General features: G+C 38.1%; 1 protein-coding gene and 1 long non-coding RNA gene across 2 annotated transcripts in view; one reads left to right on the forward strand and one right to left on the reverse strand.

Annotated features, from left to right (window-relative positions):
• LOC133082417 (uncharacterized) overlaps nucleotides 1–17,473 on the forward strand; it is a 358,686-nt gene that overhangs the window by 252,195 nt on the left and 89,018 nt on the right. The gene's annotated exons all lie outside the window — the stretch shown is intronic.
• AGTR2 (angiotensin II receptor type 2) lies at nucleotides 14,322–15,488 on the reverse strand. The gene has a single exon (XM_061178979.1). The coding sequence runs from the start codon at nucleotides 15,454–15,456 to the stop codon at nucleotides 14,368–14,370; it is 1,089 nt and encodes a 362-aa protein (XP_061034962.1). The 5' UTR covers nucleotides 15,457–15,488; the 3' UTR covers nucleotides 14,322–14,367.

The raw sequence follows: 17,473 nt of genomic DNA on the forward strand, positions 1-17,473 counted from the left end.
GGACATGATCAATCCATATAAACGCACAGCTAAAGTGAAGTGAGAACTCAGTCTGGCCCCATCTCCTCAACAGCGCTGGGCCAGCTCAAAGATGGTAGACCAGTACTGCCCCACAGGGGCTTTGGAAATTTGTAGGAGAAAGGGTATTCTGTTGTCTCAATGATTGGGAGGGTGGAATAAGGGGCTGGGACATTAGACGTGCTGCAGTGCATAGGGCAGTCTCACCGAATGAACAATTGTCCTGTGTCCCATACAATCTACAAATATTTTGGTGGGCATTCATGTTGGTGAAGAATCTTTATTATCCTGGGCCCAGAGCCTGGCTACATTTTACATATAAATTCATCCACAGTTTTTTGTTGTTTTTTTTTTCCTTTGTCATGTTTTTAATATACATTGAATTTTCCAGGAATACAGCCACGATGTAAATAGAGAGTTAAACGTTTTGGAAAGTTGCGTCACTGTGGCATTTTAAGTCCTAAACCAACATATTTTTATTGGTCTCTATTTATAACTAGTGCGTTCACAGTGATTCTATTTGTAATCTGACTATGCTACCACTATACCCAAGCTTATACATAATGATATATATGTTTATTATATAAATTACTTGCCTTTTGGTTCCTTTTATATTGTGTTTAGGGTGTGATGTTCATATTTTTTTAAAGTATGTGTATAGTAAATTATATCATCTATAAATTCTAAAAAAAAAAGGGCAGTGGCCACTCGTGTTGGCTGAAAAAGCACATAGACTTATAGGATGGGGTAAGCCAAAGCCTGGAGCATATAAAGTTGAAAAAAGCTTTAAATTTGTGCATTTCGAGCAACATGCACTTTCCTAAACTTCTGGTCTGAGTGTAAATTCTTATATCTTTTGTGGTGGGCAGTGTTGGCAAATTGTACCAAAAATGATAATAATAATCCAATCTCATTGGCATAGCAATTCTATTCTTAGAAATGTATCATAAAAAACTAAACAAAGGTAACTTCCCTGGTGGTCCAGTGGTTAAGAATCCGCCTGCCAATGCAGGGGACACAGGTTCGAGCCCTGGCCCGGGACGATCCCACATGCCGCGGAGCAACTAAGCCCGTACGCCACAACTACTGAGCCTGTGCTCTACAGCCCGCAAGCCACAACTACTGAGCCTGCATGCCACAACTACTGAAGCCCACACACCTAGAGCCTGTGCTCTGCAACAAAGAGAAGCCACCGCAATGAGAAGCCTGTGCACCGCAACGGAAGAGTAACCCCTGCTCACTGCAACTAGAGAAAGCCCACATGCAGCAACAAAGACACAACGCAGTCAAAAAAAAAAAAAAAAAAACTGAACAAAAGAATATGTAAAAATTTAGCTACAAGGATATCAACCATAATATTACTTATTAAAGTGAAAAAATTAGAAAGAATATCAATTTAATAATTAGATATTTATTTTGTTTTTTCTTTATCCTTAATAGACTTCATTTCTTTACAGCAGTTTTACATTCACAGCAAAATCGAGCAGAATATACAGAGTTCCTCTGTATTCCCTGCACTCCTCCCCTCACATGAACAGTCTCCCCCACAGTCAACACCCTGGCACCAGTGGTACATTTTTTACAATTCATTAACCTGTACTGATGCAACATTATCATTCAAAGTGCATGCTTTGCATTACAGTTCATTCGATGTTGTACAATCTGAGTTTTGACAAATATATAATTACATGTATCCACCATTACAGTAGTATTACTGCCCTAAAAATCCTTGGTGCTCTGCCTATTCATCCCTTCCTCCCCCCCAACTCCTGGCAACCACTGATCTTTTAAGTGTCTCCATAGTTTTGCCTTTTCTGGAAGGTCATAGTGTTGGAATCATTAACATGCAGGCTTTTCAAATTGGCTTTTTACACTTAGTAATAGGAATTTAGGTTTTCTTCATGTCTTTTCATGGCTTGATAGCTCATTTATTTTAGTGCTGAATAATATTCCATTGTCTGGATTCATCATGGTTTATTTATCAACTCACCTACTGAGGGACATCTTGGTTGCTTCCAAGTTTAAGCTACTTTGAATAAAGCCACTATAAACATGCATGAGCATGTTTTTGTGTGGATATAAGTTTTCAGTTCATTTTGGTAAATATCAAGGCGCACAATTACAGGATCATTTGGTAATACTATGTTTAGTTTTGTAAGAATCTGCCAAATTGTCTTCCAAAGTGACTACCCCATATTGCATTCCAACCAACAGTGAATCAGAGTTCCTGTTGCTACACATCCTTGACAGCATTTGGTGTTGTCATTGTTTTGGATTTTCACCATTCTAATAGGTATATAGTGGAATCTTATTGTTGTTTTAATTTGCAATTTCCTAATGGCATATGATGTTGAGTATTTTTTCATATGCTTGCTTTCTATGTGTATATCTTTTAAAATGACATGTCTTTTCAGACCTTTTGATTATTTTTACCTGGGCTCTTCATTTTCTTATTGTTGAGTTTTAAGTATTCTTTCTATATTTTTGATAACAGTCCTTTATCAGATATGCCTTTTACAAATATTTCCTCCCAGTCTGTGACTTGTCTTCACATTTTCTTGACAGTGTCTTTCATAGAGAATCTTTGTTTAAAAAAAATTAGGGCACTTCTATGAGGTAAAATACAGCCACTTCAAAAGATACCACAGAAGAATATTAGCATAAATGTGTCCTCACAGTGTACTGAGTGAAGCACTCAGATCTCAGATATGATTGTGTGTGTGTGTGTGTGTGTGTGTGTTAGTTGGAGAGACATATGGATAGCTAGATAGGTACATGTATTAGTCAGGGTTCTCCAGAGAAAGAGAACCAATAGGAGATTATCTATCTATCGATCTATCTATCATCTATCTATCTATACCTATATATGTAAAGGGATTGGCTCACATGATTATGGAGCCTAAGTCCCAAGATATGCAGTTGGTAAGCTGGAGACCCAGGAAAGCCAATGTATAGTTCCAGTCCTAGTCCAAAGGCCTGAGAAACAGGAGAGCCAATGATATAAATTCCAGTCCAAAATCTGGCCAAAATCTGGCAGGCTTGAGATGCAAGAATCACTGATGTTTCAGTTCAAGTCTAAAGGCAGGAAAAGACTGATGACCCAGCTCAAGCCAGTCAGAGAGAAGGAGTTCTTTCTTGTTTGAAAGAAGATCAGACTTTTTGTTCTATTCAGGACTTCAACTAACTGGATGAGGACCACCCATGTCAGAGAGAGCAATCTGCTTTACTCAGTCTACCAATTCAGATATGAATCACATCCCAAAACACCCTCACAGACACATCCAAAATAATGTTTGACCAAATATCTGAGCACCTCGTGGCCCAGTCATGTTCACATACAAGATTATCACAGGTCCACCCTTGTCAACATGGCCCCAGTACACATCTCCTTAAATCACAATTAATCACCAAATAAAGACAATAAGAAGCTCATAATTCCATTTAACATGATACAGCTATCCCACGTACAACTGGAAACACACTAACCTCTTTCCCAGAAGAGGAGGTAGTCCTTGAGTGATGCTTACTCTTTTCCTTGATATGTCCTAACTTAAATACCATGAAGTAAAATGAACAACAATACTTAAATACTATGATATAAAGTCAATACATCTTATACTATATGTCCAGGGAATAAGAGAGTAAAGAAAACAAAGATCTATCTATCTATCTATCTATCTATCTATCTATCTATCTATCTATCTATCTATCTATCTATCTAGATATACAAATGTATTCATGACAAAATAAAGAAGAAATATTCATGACGATTACAGTCCTATATATGTAACTGGTCATGTGGTCATAGCTGGTATTTATAACTACCTTCTCTTGCTACCCATTCTGTTATTGCCTTCAGCAAGCACTTCAGTTGGTCATGTTGGTTGTTTACCTGGTGGGGTGACCCAAATCTTTATTTCTGAAAAGTCTGGGCCATTAGTAGTCCTGCCTAGATTGAGTTGTTGTAGTTTTACATTGATCTTAATCAATGGTCATGGTAATAATAAGAGAAACCCTAAGGGATTTCCCATATTCCAGACATTCTCTTCCTTACCCCCATCATGAAACAGTAGTCCAATTACCCTGTAGCAGTCAGGACCAATCACCCCAACCAGCACAATAACTCCCTTCTTTGCCTCTTGATTCAGAGGCATTATGAGCCCAAAGTGGTCAGGTGGCAGCCTTAACTTGCAGTTCAGTGGAATCATGGTTGTGCCTCCTGTTGGAATCATTCCTGTCTTTGGAATTAAGACCTCTAGGTCTGCAGAGCATAAGATCATGTGAACAGGAAGCAAAAATTTTGGTAGAGAGTCACTATGGTTAATGGTGAGTGGTGCCACTCCCGTTTCCACCCCTTTTTTTTCTAGACCTGTGAATCCTGGCTATGGGAGAAACAGGACCATAAATTGAATGCTGATTCAATGCATATACAGCCTTCTGGAAAACCTTGTCCCCACCCTACAAGGTATTGCAACTAGCTGGCAGTATAACTGAGTTTTCAAAAGGCCATTACAACATTCTATCAAGCTACCTGCTTCAGAATGGTGGGGAACGTGGTAAGACCAGTGAATTCCATGATCATAGGCCCATTGCTGCACCTCTTTTGCTGTGAAGTGAGTTCCTGAATCAGAATCAATGCTGTCTGGAATACTATAATGATGGATAAAACATTCTATAAGTCCATGGATGGCAGTTTTGGCAGAAGCATTGCATGGAGGGAAGACAAATCCATATCCACAGTAAGTGTCTATTCCAGTAAGAAAAAAAAACACTTCTCCTTCCATCATGGAAGAAGTCCAGTATAATCAATCTGCCATCAGATAACTGGCTGATTACCCTAGGGAATAGTGCCATATCAAGATTCAGCATTGGTCTCTGCTGCTAGCAGATTGGGCACTCAGCAGTAGCCTTAGCCAGGTTGGCCTTGGTGGATGAAAGTCCATGTTGCTGAGCCCATGAATAACCTCTATTCCTGCCACTATGACTACGTTGTTCATGAACCCATTGGGCTATGAGAGGGGTGGCTGTGGAAAGAGGCTGACTGGTATCCACAGGAAGCATTGTTCTATCCATTTGATTATTAAAATTCCCTTCTACTGAGGTCATCTTTTGATGAACATTCATATGGGACACAGATATTTTCACATTTTTGGCCCATTCAAAGAGTTCTATCCACATACCTCTTTCCCAAATTTCCTTGTCACCAATTTTCCAATCATGTTTCTTCCAAGTCTCTGACCATCCAGCCAAACCACTGGCCAAACTGACCATGAATCAGTATATAATCTCACATCTGGCCATTTTTTTCTTCCAAACAAAGTGAACAACCAAGTGTACTGCTTGAAATTCTTCCCAAGGGGAAGATCTCCCTTTATCCCTTCAGTAATGTCCCAGAGAGGGGTTGCAGTGCTACAGTTGTCCACTTTTGGGTGGTACCTGCATATCATGCAGAACTATCTGTAAATCAGGCCCAGATCTTCTCTTCCTCTAGCAACTGATTATAGCGAACTCCCCATGAGGCTATAGGTACAGGTTGGGAGAGAGAAAGTTGTGTAACGAAAATGGGGACTAATGGCATTCGGTCCACTTATTCATGTAACTTACTTGTGCCTTTAGGGCCTGCTTGGACCCAATCACGTATATAACAATTCCATTTGATGATGGAATGCTGTTATGCACACCCAATTTCATGGCTTGGTGGGTCAGATAACACCCAGTTCCTGATGGGCAGCTCAGGTTACATGGTAACTTTGTGGCCCATGGTTAAGCGTTCAGTCTCTACTAAGTCCCAGTAGCAGGCCAAGAGCTGTTTCTCAAAAGTGGTGAAGATAAACGCAGAGGGTGGCAGGGCTTTGCTCACAAGTCCTAATGTCCCTGCTGCACTATTGATTCTGCTGGATCATATTTGCTTGACAGCCTGGATCTATCACAGAGGCTTCTCATTTTTGGGTCCCACTCAAAACTAGCAGCTTTTTGGGTCACTCACTAGGTGGCCAGAATAACACACTCAAATGAGGGATATGTTGCCTCCAAAAATCCAGTGACACCTACTAAAAACTATGCCTCTTTTTTGGTTGTAGGAGGGGTCAGATGCAACAACTTATCTTTCACCTTAGAGGGGATATCTCTACATACCCCACACCACTGGACCCTTAGAAATTTTACTGAAGTAGAAAGTCCCTGAAATTTGTTGAATTTATTACCCTCTGATGGGCAAAATTCTTACAAGTAAGTCTAAAATAGTTGCTACCTCTTACTAGCCCAATTAGCATAATGTCATCAATGTAATGGACCAATATTGCGGAATGAGAAGGCATTCAAGATGTCTATAAACTAAATTATGGCACAGGGTGGAGAGTTGATATACTCCTGAGGTAGGACAATGAAGGTGCATTGCTGGCCTTGCCAACTGAAAGCAAACTGTTTCTGGCACTCTTTACTAAAAGATCTAGAGAAAAAAGCATTTGCTAGATCAATAGCTTCATACCAGGTACTAGGGGATGTGTTTATTTGCTGGAGAAATGAAACCACATCCGATACAGCAGCTGTAAATGGAATCTGCTCCTGGTTTGGCTTGCGATAATCCACTCTTATTCTCCAAAATCGATCTGTGTTCTGCACAGGACAAATATGTGAGTTGAATGGGGAGGTATTGGGAATCACCACCCCTGTTTATCTCACGTCCTTGATCATAACACTAATCTCTGCAACCCCTCCAGCAATGCAGTGTTGCTTTTCGTTTACTATTTTTCTAGGTAGAGGTGTTGCTTCCTCTTAGTCTTTCACACCATAAGGGAACTACAGGTCAGGGAACCAATGTGAGGCTGCTGAGTATATCTATTCAAATTATGCATTTTGGAACTGGAGGAACAATCACGTGATGAATTTGGGGACTCACTGTGCCGACTGTGAGATAGACTGGAGCTAAAACTCCACTGATCACCTGACCTCTGTCTGTGGATCACAGTGACCTTTTGGGTCTTGTGGAGTTAGTGTCAGTTTAGAGTCAGTGTCTAGTAGTCCCCAAAAGGTTTGATTATTTCCTTTTCCCCAATGCACAGTTACCCTGCTAAAAGACCACAGACACTTTTATGAGAGGCTGGAAGAAAGATGAACAGTATAAATATTTCATAGTGTGCTGAGGTCCTTCCTCAAGAATCATGGCCTTCCCTTCGTTTTGGGTCTGTAAACTGGCTCAATACTATGAATTAATTTGGGGGGGGGCATGACTCTTTGTTTTTATGATTCAGGTTAGACATTTGTTCACTTGAACTAGATCTTTCCTGCTTGTATGGATTAAGTAAGAATTAAGAAAGTTTCCTATCTATTTCACTTCTAGGAACACAATGATCGACTAGCCAATGCCACAGGTCTGTGCTAGTCAGACTATTCTGACTCCTTCTTTGACTATGCTGTCCATTGTGGTAACAATACTCACCTTGCCTTTGGCAGTTGAGTGCTGCCACTTGGTCCCTGCCACCCCAGAATTCAATTACTCCCATTGCATTTAGGTTTCCCAATTGAAAAATGCAGTTCCCACTGTATGTTCTGGCCTAAAGAGAAGAGCAAGCACAGAGCTCTTCAAGGATGTCAGGGTTCAGGTCACAAATTTATATCTCATTGTATTGGTAAAAGGTGTCTCTTCTGGACCCTCCCAGGGTGGGTGAGTAGATCTAAAATGACAAATCCACTTTAAAATTCCTATTTCTCTAAAACTTTGAATCCCTTCCTCTACATTAGACCAAGGTAGGTCCAGCATTTCTAACTTGCTCACTTTGGTCTGCCTTTTGGTCCATGTTTTAGCCAACCAACCAAACTGTCAGAGCCTTTTCTAACTCTCCAACCTGTAACATTAAATGCAGAATCTTTGATTAGTGAGCACATATCAATAAATTTGGGCTGATCCAACTTTATATTCCTTCCACCATTATCCCACACCTTTGATATCCATTCCTACCCATTTTCTCCAGACATCTGTCTGCATAAGATAGAAAACTCAAGTAGTTCTTTTGGAGTAGAGTGCACCTCCCCATGGGTCACAGTTTGTGTCTCACCTTTAGAGTCCTGCTGGAACTTGAATCTAGTTACAGAACTAGAAGCAACGATTGGTGATGGAGTGGGTCCTGAGGAGACTCAGAATTCTTTTGCATGGCAACTACCTCAGGAGAAGCCATTACAGTTTCCTCAGGTGATGCTGGATTAATCCCCTCAAATGGGGGTAAAGAGGCTGCTACCACTGAGGGTGGAGAGACTTCTTCCACTGGCAAAGAATACTTGTCAGAATTTAGGGGCTCAGTGTCCTCAGCTTCATCAGGGTCTTCCCACACATCCCCATTCCAATTTACAGGATGTCATTCTTTCACAATCAGTGCCCTCATGTTAAACCACAGACCATGTGAGACTGGGAGTTCAATTTGCATTGTAATTTAACCAACTGCAGGAAGAGATACTGCATTTGATTTTCCCTTGAACTGGGAATTCAAATCTCTGAGCTCATTTTTTGCTTTCCCCACTTTGTCCGGCAACATCAGATCTTCCTCTTCTTAAAAGGTCATCAGTCCTATCAGATTAGAACTCTATCCTTAAGACTTCATTTAACCTTAATGACTTCCTAAAAGCTCTACTCCAAATATAATCACATTCAGGGTTGGGGCTTCAACATATGAATTTTGGGAGACACAATTCAGTTTATAACAATAGATAATAGCATACTCAATGAGACCATTTCAAATTATTATCCACAAATATTTCAAGTTGTTAAGACATCAAGAAACACTGCAGTGGATTTGTTGTTGTTGTTGTTATAGGAATGATCACTTCAGTGGTAATGAGTGTAGAGCAAGTAGGGATCCATTTTTCAGAGAAAAGGCTACAACTGGAAATTTGAGGGCTTGGCAATGGTCTGGTGGTTCCAGGCAACTGGAACTGTGCCAACTGTATCCCATACATATTGGTATATTGACTTTGGGAATTTTTTGGGAAGAGGCAATTGGCAAAGGGGCCTTCTGAGAGGAAGGGAATCAAGTACTAGACCCTTTTTCTAAGAAGTTCAAAGTTATTGCAGTATATCTTATGCCGTGAGGTGTCGCTTACTAATGTGATCGTTCAAGAAGCAACATCAGTTATACTACCCACCCCCTCTGCCAACCAAGGGTACTCATTTTTATTGAGAAGAAGTTTGAACTGTGACTTCAGCTGCATATGAGAGCTTCATTTGAGAAAGGAGAGGATTGGTTCCTGGTGTCAGGGAGGAATAAATTTTTCTCTACTCTTCTAGGTTCTTCTGGCTGGTCTAAGAATTAAATTGACATGAGTAGGTTAACATGAGAAAATCAAACAAAAGTTTAATAACATGTATATATGAGAGAGACCCAGGAAAACTGAGTAACTTGCCAAAATGGCTGAAGCCGTCGCCTTAAATATCATCTTCAGCTAAAGACAAAAGGGGATGTTGGGAATAGGGGTTTGGGACTTCAAAGGGAAGGAAGGCAATTTATATGGAGATGGAAAAGCAAATGTTTGGTAAATAAATGTATGCTGGGCCGGGCAGAGACAGTGGGAGACAGAGAGGAATTGTAACAAACAGACTTTGCTAGGTTCCTCCCTGTCTACACACCTAGTTCATATTATAGTTATCTATGGTAATATCTCCCTTCCTGGAACAGGTCCTATGTCTACATTCTTTAGGCATTTAGGGGGAAGGTCAAAGTTTCTTTCTGAGTTTTTTGGGCCTTGATTGTTCTCAGCTCAAAATAATCATCTGCATGCCAAAGAGACATTTTGAGGTGGCAAGTTTTGCTCCCCTATGCTGGTATGGCACGTTCCTCCTGCTGGATTTCTGTTGATCCCTCCTGGCTCCATGAAGATGCCAAAACAAATAAAGATGTGTTTGAGACATTGTCTACTGTGGCATGCATCATATATAGGTGAGTGTAGCACTGGAAGAAGAAGCTTCCTTTTTCTTTCTCTTACACTCTATCAGATGGCTTGTGTAGATCACTTGGAAACTCCTTAATGTGTACAGGAGTCTGTACCAGTCTGAACTGGTACCAGTCAGTCTGGAACAGTCTGAACCATCTGTTCTTATGTGGACCAACTGATATATAATGTAGTAAAAACAGCTGCAGAAAGTGGGCGAGAAGTCTTATCAGATTTTCCAATATTTTCTCCCACTGGGCAATAGTAACCGGGTTTGATCTCTTGGATTGTTTAAAGCCCTGAAGATTTGGGACTTATCATAGGAAAGGAAGACCCAGCAAGGGAAGAAACAATATTTTCCAGTAAACCAGTTGGGAGTTTGGGATCAAAATATTTTAAATATTAAGAAAAATGTACCACAGGATGATGAAGGATATATCCATTAGATAATAGATGAAAAGAGAAAGAAATATGGATATGGATAAAGAGATTATATATATATATATATATAATATACATATATATACAGTATCCATATATATATTCACATAGTATACACAGTATCTATCTATCTATCTATGTCTATATTTATATTTATAATTTTACCTCATGCAACTAACAGTCATTATGTCTGTGGCTAATTTTTATCCATACAGTTAAATTTTTCAACGAGAAAGTATTGATTCTTAATAAGAAATATATATAAATTATTTTTAATTTTAAAAAGAATGCTCTCTTCCTAGAAGAAAGAATTTCAAAAAGAAAGAATTCTCATTCTGAGGATGTTAACCCTTTGTAGGTATGTTTGTGCAAGTGAGAGTCAATGTTTAGAAGGCTATTCAACTCATCTGTAGGCCACTGGTTTTTTGCAGGGAAAGTGATTATTTTTTGTGATAGCATATGGCTTTCTGTTATTTTATGTGAATCATCATTGTTGATGTAATTCATCTAGGAGTTAACAAAATAATTAAGTGCTACATTTTCCTTATTATCTCAATCCATTCTTGCTTCAGTCACCTCATGTGGTTAATTCAGCTTGTCAAGTTTGGATCTTTCTTTTGTTGATATGTGAGGCCAGCAAACAGTTTCCCACTCTCAGATCCCTGTGGATAAAAAAAAAAGAAGAAAAGTCAAAATAGAATGTGCTTTCCTTCAGATTGTCCTCTCATTTTGCTACAGACCTCAAAAGATCAGAAAAAAAAAGGGATTTTTCCAAAACATTTTATTTAGCAGATCTAATTTAGGGATATAAAATGTAACAATAATTAATACTTGGCTTTCCATAATAAAAATATATATGTTTTGCAAATTGTGAGAGATGAATTTCTCTGGTAATCCTGTATAATCTTATTTCACAGAGCTGGCATTTGTGTCAACATTTTTGTTCCTCAAAAGAAATGTTTGAGGTGTCAGTCTTGCTTTGTGTATGGGGGTAGAGGGGGCAGCAGTGGGAGCAGGGGGTAGTGGTTACTTCATGTAGTTCTGTAGAGCATGGAGCACAAGAAAAGGGCATTGGAGAACCAGGAAGAAAGCCTCATCAATTTGCCTCCTCTCTTTTTCTCCATACGTGCAAATATACCACCTGTCCAGTGCTCTAGTATTGCCGTGGTCAGGGACATACAAGCAGTGTGGTTTGGGGGGAAAGTTGAAGGACTGAGCAAGACTGTCTCTGAAATATCTGCTTGGTAGCCTAAGATTCATTTAAACTACTAAATACCTCTATTAGGATTACCCAGATCATTGGTCAGAGGCAAACTTAAAGATGAATAGGGACTCATTTGTGCCTCAGTTTCCTTATATGTAAAATGAGAATAATTGAGTCGTTGTGGGAATAAAATGGGATAATAAAATACTTACAGTAGTATATATCATATAGTGCTCACAGAATCATAGCTATTATTGTTATTATTATGCGGTTCTTGGGCGTTATGTGGGTGCGGTGAATAAAGGTGGAGCCACGGAAAGGAAAGGGGATTAGGTAATACCTGGAAATGATACAAACAAAATGAGAAGAATACAGTTTCATTTGCTATCTGAGAAACTTACCTGAAGTTTACATTTTCAAAGAAAAAAGAGGACATTTATACCTTTGTATACCCCTGCAATCAGAGTTCACATGTTTGTGTACCATCTTCTTAAATGACATTTCTTCTTAGTCCCAGGAAAGACCACTGGAGTCCAAGCCTCAAAGAATTACTTAGGGCTCAATACTGGGCACCTAAGGAAGTGGAGGCCAGGCTTAAAATCCCAAGAACTAGAGAAATAATTCTTTTCATTAAGGGAACTCCCAGGGGAGGGAGGTTTGTGTTATAATTAGTATAATCATTGTTATCCTGGTAGAGGAACTGACATGAACTAATGTTGGAAGCTGAGTAGGTGTTCGTCAATTGAATGAGAGACCCTGAGGGCGGGGTGATTGGAGGGGTGTTCAGGAAGAGAGAGTTGTGTGAGCCAAAGCAGACAGGCATGAGCGAGCATTAGGCTTGAAAAAAAGCAGTTTAAGTCCTTTTGTGATGCTTGAACATAGAATGCAAGAGAGAGATGGCAAAGAGAAAAAAAGCCAGCGAGGCAGGGAAGAATCAGATTTCCGGTGGTCTTGTAGACTGTAACAAGAAATCTGGATTTTCCTTTCATAATTAATAAGGTTTTATGGCTGAAGACTCAAGAGCGGGAGACTAGAAGAGTATAGCAAGAAGCCAGATAAGGAATGATGGGGGCTGAAACTAAGAAATATCAGTGGGGACTGTAAGGAAGATAAGGATACAAGAGAAGGTAAGAATCCATAAGTGGAGGTAGTTACAATAAAAAAGTAAAGCACACATGATCTTCCAATTAAAGATTTTATTTATATGAGATGTTTTACAAAATTATTTAAAATATGAAGTCATGTTTGCTTATACATTTAGCTATTTGTTTTTATTGATAATAATAGATTACATGAAATTAGGACTTTCCCAGAAAGTGGAGCCAGAGTATTTTTGGATCTATAGCCCTGGAATCTGGCAAAGACACCAAGCTTCTGTAGCTTTATTTCTACCTCAGAGGTCAGTATTGGTCTAGGAAGGTCCTAGATAACCTGATATAATATGGGGCTGGTGCAGAATGAAATCTCTAACTTCTAAAATTAGGATTCATACTCTAAGTTAACTCTAGGTACCTCACTCAGTTTCAAGCACTCCTCAAACTTAGGAGTTCTAATAGTGTTGAAAGGAGATCTATGGACCAGCGATTGGTATAGAAGAGTTCCACAGAATTCTATAAATTCTGGAACAAGCAGTATCCATAGGTATAGGTTAAGTCTACCCCATGGTCTGTATTTTCAAAGCCACATTGCATTGCCCTGACAGGTAGGTTTGTTGTGTGACACCAAACGTGTCATTTGCTGGATCTCTTTGTCCTCCTTGGGTGTCAAAATTGCATTTTGACATAATCTTTTCCTATGCCCATTAAGGGTTTATTACAAAGTAAAGAGTTAAATAAGCCACCCAGATATTTTGGGAAGCAACCCAGAACCAAAGCATCAATAATAAAACTCAAGTCAACTTCCTATATATCAAAGCACCACATCCCAAAGGTCAAGGATGTAAAAAATGACCTTTACATTTTATACACTAAACACTGTTTAGTTATTTTCAAAAAATTATCAGAGAACATAGAAACCTTCAAACAGTAGTTAGATAGAAAATGGATAGAAAGTTTAAAAAGTGTTTATTCAGACTTTAGTGAACAGTCAAATATTTGTTTATTGCAAATCTATGTTATTATACATTTTACTTCCTATAACTGTAAATAAAAGCTAAAATGTAGGAGTACATGTGATCTAATCTATATTCCTAACCCTACTCAATAAGTAGCTATATCTTAAATACAAACTTATGCTCAAGCGAAATATAAAAGGATTATTATTTATAATATAAAGTAGAAGGCAAATGCCTAGAGCCTGAATAACTGGTACCAATCTATTGTAGTATACTGCACTTAGAAGTACTCATTTCTTTTAGCGTAATGTCTTGTAAATAATGTAATGAGTTAAAAGACCGGCCTTGGTTCAAGAGGAAAGCTTGATGAAAATGAATCTAAGAACCAATAAAAACTCCAGCATATCTCAAGGAGAAATCTGAAACCCCAAATCATCATTCATAACTTCCTATTAATTATAATTTGAGATAAATCCCCAGTTACTTCTTGGTTATGGATACATTTCCCCAGTGACAGTCTTGTACAGATAGACCAGAAAAAAAAAAGCTGGGCAATTCTTGAAAGTCACTGGAGGATAAAACTTAGAGTTACATTTGGTTTCCTGTTCTAGAAGAGTGAGAGAAGATTACATGAAGGGGAAAAACTTGTTATTTTTCTAAAGCCATTAAAAGATAATTCAGGGAGATCTCAAACCAAGTAACCATGTTGATAACATGCATTCCACTCTCATGTTTAAGACACAAAGGTCTCCATTTCTCTAAGGGAACTGCTTTTTCGGCATGACACACTCTCTCTCTTGCCTTGGAGCCAAGTAATTGGAACCCTAAACACACGGCGGAGCTTCTGTTGGAACCGGTTTCCAACAAAACAATACAAAAAGGGATTAATGCAGCTGTTGGTGAATCCCAGGAGGATGGCAAAAGGAAGTGCCAGGTCAATGACTGCTATAACTTCACAGCTATTAATGACACCCATCCAGGCCAGAGCATCCAGGAAGGTCAGAACATGGAAGGGAAGCCAACAGATGATGAACGCCAGAACAACAGCAGCTGCCATCTTCAGGACTTGGTCACGAGTTATTCTGTTCTTCCCATAGCTATTGGTCTTCAGTAGGTGTTTTCTGATTCCAAAATAGCATGTTGCTATGAATATTAAAGGGATAATAAAACCAAGAATATTTTTCATTAAGGCAATCCCAGCTGACCATTGGGCATATTTCTCAGGTGGGAAAGCCATGATGCAAGCATTCACTCCTAAATATTCAATTGTTCTGACATCTCGGAAGTAAAATGTCGGCAATGAGGACAGACAGGCCATACACCAAACAAGTGGAACTATATAAGATGCTTGCCAGGGATTTCTTCTTTGAGACAGAAAGGGGTAGATGACAGATTGGTACCTATCAACACTCATGCAGGTGATAAAAAAAATGCTTGCAAACATGTTCAGGGTTAAGAAAGAACCAAAAACTTTGCACATTACAGGTCCAAAGAGCCAGTCATATCTGTAAGAATAATAGGTTGCCCAGAGAGGAAGAGTAGCCAAAAGCAATAAGTCAGCCACAGCCAGGTTGAAGATGTAAATGCTGGAAACCTTTTTAGGACCCTTTTGACAACAAAACAGTGTAACCACTATAGTATTGACAAGAAATCCAACCACAAAAATAATGTAGTAGAGAATAGGAATTGCATCTAAATGCTTATCTGATGGCTTATGTGAGCAGTTAAAGGTAGACTCATTGCCAGAAATGTTCACAAGTCCGACGTGAAGACTGCTGGTAATGTTTTTGCTGATGGTGGCAAGGGTGAAGTTGTCCTTCATATTGATTGAAATGTCAGCAGCTCCTAATTCTTACACCTTCTGGGGGAAAAAAAACAACAAAAAAACCCAACAAAAACCTCTCAGAGCACATACAGAATTTAGGACATCATCAAGTCATTAGCATTTTAAAAGTTTGTTGAAAGCAAAAAATGGTGGATGGTTATAGACAATATTGGGAAACGGAAGCATGCCTTATGAAATAAGAATGGATTTTACTTCTTGAAGAAGAAAAGAGAGTTTTCTCAATAATACCAAGAAGTTAAAAGACATTCTAGCATCAAGACTGAAAATTCTGAACAAAACTACATTTTGCCCATCTTTTCTATTATGTTGTGAAAAGGTTTAAAGAAAATTAATATTTCAAAAGGTTAGCCAGAATAGGAAACGCGTGAAACAAGAAGGAACTAAGAAATAAGACAAGTTAGCATTTCAAAAACACTTAAGCACATATCTCACTCTATATACTTTCTAGAAACCACACTGCTGCCTGCTATTGCGTAGAGAAATGCCTTATTCAAGTAACTAATTATATACAAATCATTCCAGCAATGGAAAATATAAGTAACATAAACTATGGAAAAAATAAGTAAGTGTACAAAAGATTGAAAGAGAATATGCAAAAAGGAACATATTGGGATGGGAGATTATGGTTGGTTTTTACTGATTAAAAATAATTCCTTTAGTTCTACTTTTCGATTGTTTTCACAATAATAATATAATTACGACGTAGTTATGGAATATGTGCATATTTTTAAAAGCCCCCATCACATTTTAATAGAGACTATTACTTTTACATATAGATACTTAAGTTTAATCCATTTAAAAGAAAATCTATTTTCTTTTTCAATTAGGAAAAGAAAAATAAAAAAATAGCCAAATCTGATTTAGGGTCAAATAGAAAAAGTTATATTGCTCAATGAAATAAGAATTGAATATCAATGATTAATCATGATATAATTGTATCATTTTTTCCTTTGCTATTTTAGTTTAACACAACAAAGTAGTAACAGTGCTACTTGGCTCTCAAATGTTTTGATCAATATTCAGGTTTTTGTGATACTGTTAGTTTTAATAGCAACTTTATTTTAAAACAAAAGAAAATTAGCTGAAGATAAACACAGTAAAGGAACAACTATTCCTTTAGATAGTTTCAAAACACAGATAAATAAACTACTCAGTGAAAATGTAATCAGCAAAGAATCTCCTAATAAACAGCAAACTTACAATTTTTGTCTAAAGCTTATTCTTTCATAATCTTGACCTAACAAATTAACATGAAAGAATCTAAAACCCACTTGAAGACTTACTGGTTGTTGGAGTTTAAAGCTTAGTTATCATAAATCAGCTTGCCTAGTTCCTAAGTGCACCCCTGTAAGAGAAACAGCAGTTAAATAATTTAGGAGTTTTGCAAAATAGTGTTAAAATACAGGAAAAAGGAAAAGTTCATCCATAAAAAATATTTTCATTTAATGTATGTTCTACTTTCCAAACAGAGTATATATAAATTGTGCAGACCTACCTTAAAAATTCAGGCTGAAGAATGCTTTTAATTCTGTGCTTATTCGTTCCCTTAGACTCGGGGACGTAATAGCACCAGATCTCTGGTTTCCTTCTTATATGTTCGGTCTGTCCACTGGGAGCCTTCAACCTACATAATTCTAGGGCTGACTTATGAACACTTGCCAGCTTTCCAGAGTTTTTTTTTTTTTTTTTTTTTTGGCTGCAAAACATTAATCTGAAATTCTCACTGTCTCCAATCATAACAGCTCATTCAAATAAATCTCAAACAAAAAAATGAAGTTTCCACAAATGTGTTAGAGAATTTTGAAGTCAGTGGCTTACTTTAAAAGAAGAATATAATTATTTGCAGAATTTTCTCTTTCTTTTACCCTGATACTGGCATTCTAAAATGAGTTAAGGAGTGGAGACTAGGGAATTTATTCTAGTAGTAGAGTCTTTGTCCATCAGCATCTTTCGCAACCTTCATTACTTTTTGAAAAATTTACCCCTGCTTATT

The sequence above is a fragment of the Eubalaena glacialis genome, chromosome X, assembly GCF_028564815.1.
Source record: "Eubalaena glacialis isolate mEubGla1 chromosome X, mEubGla1.1.hap2.+ XY, whole genome shotgun sequence".
NCBI lineage: Eukaryota > Metazoa > Chordata > Mammalia > Artiodactyla > Balaenidae > Eubalaena > Eubalaena glacialis.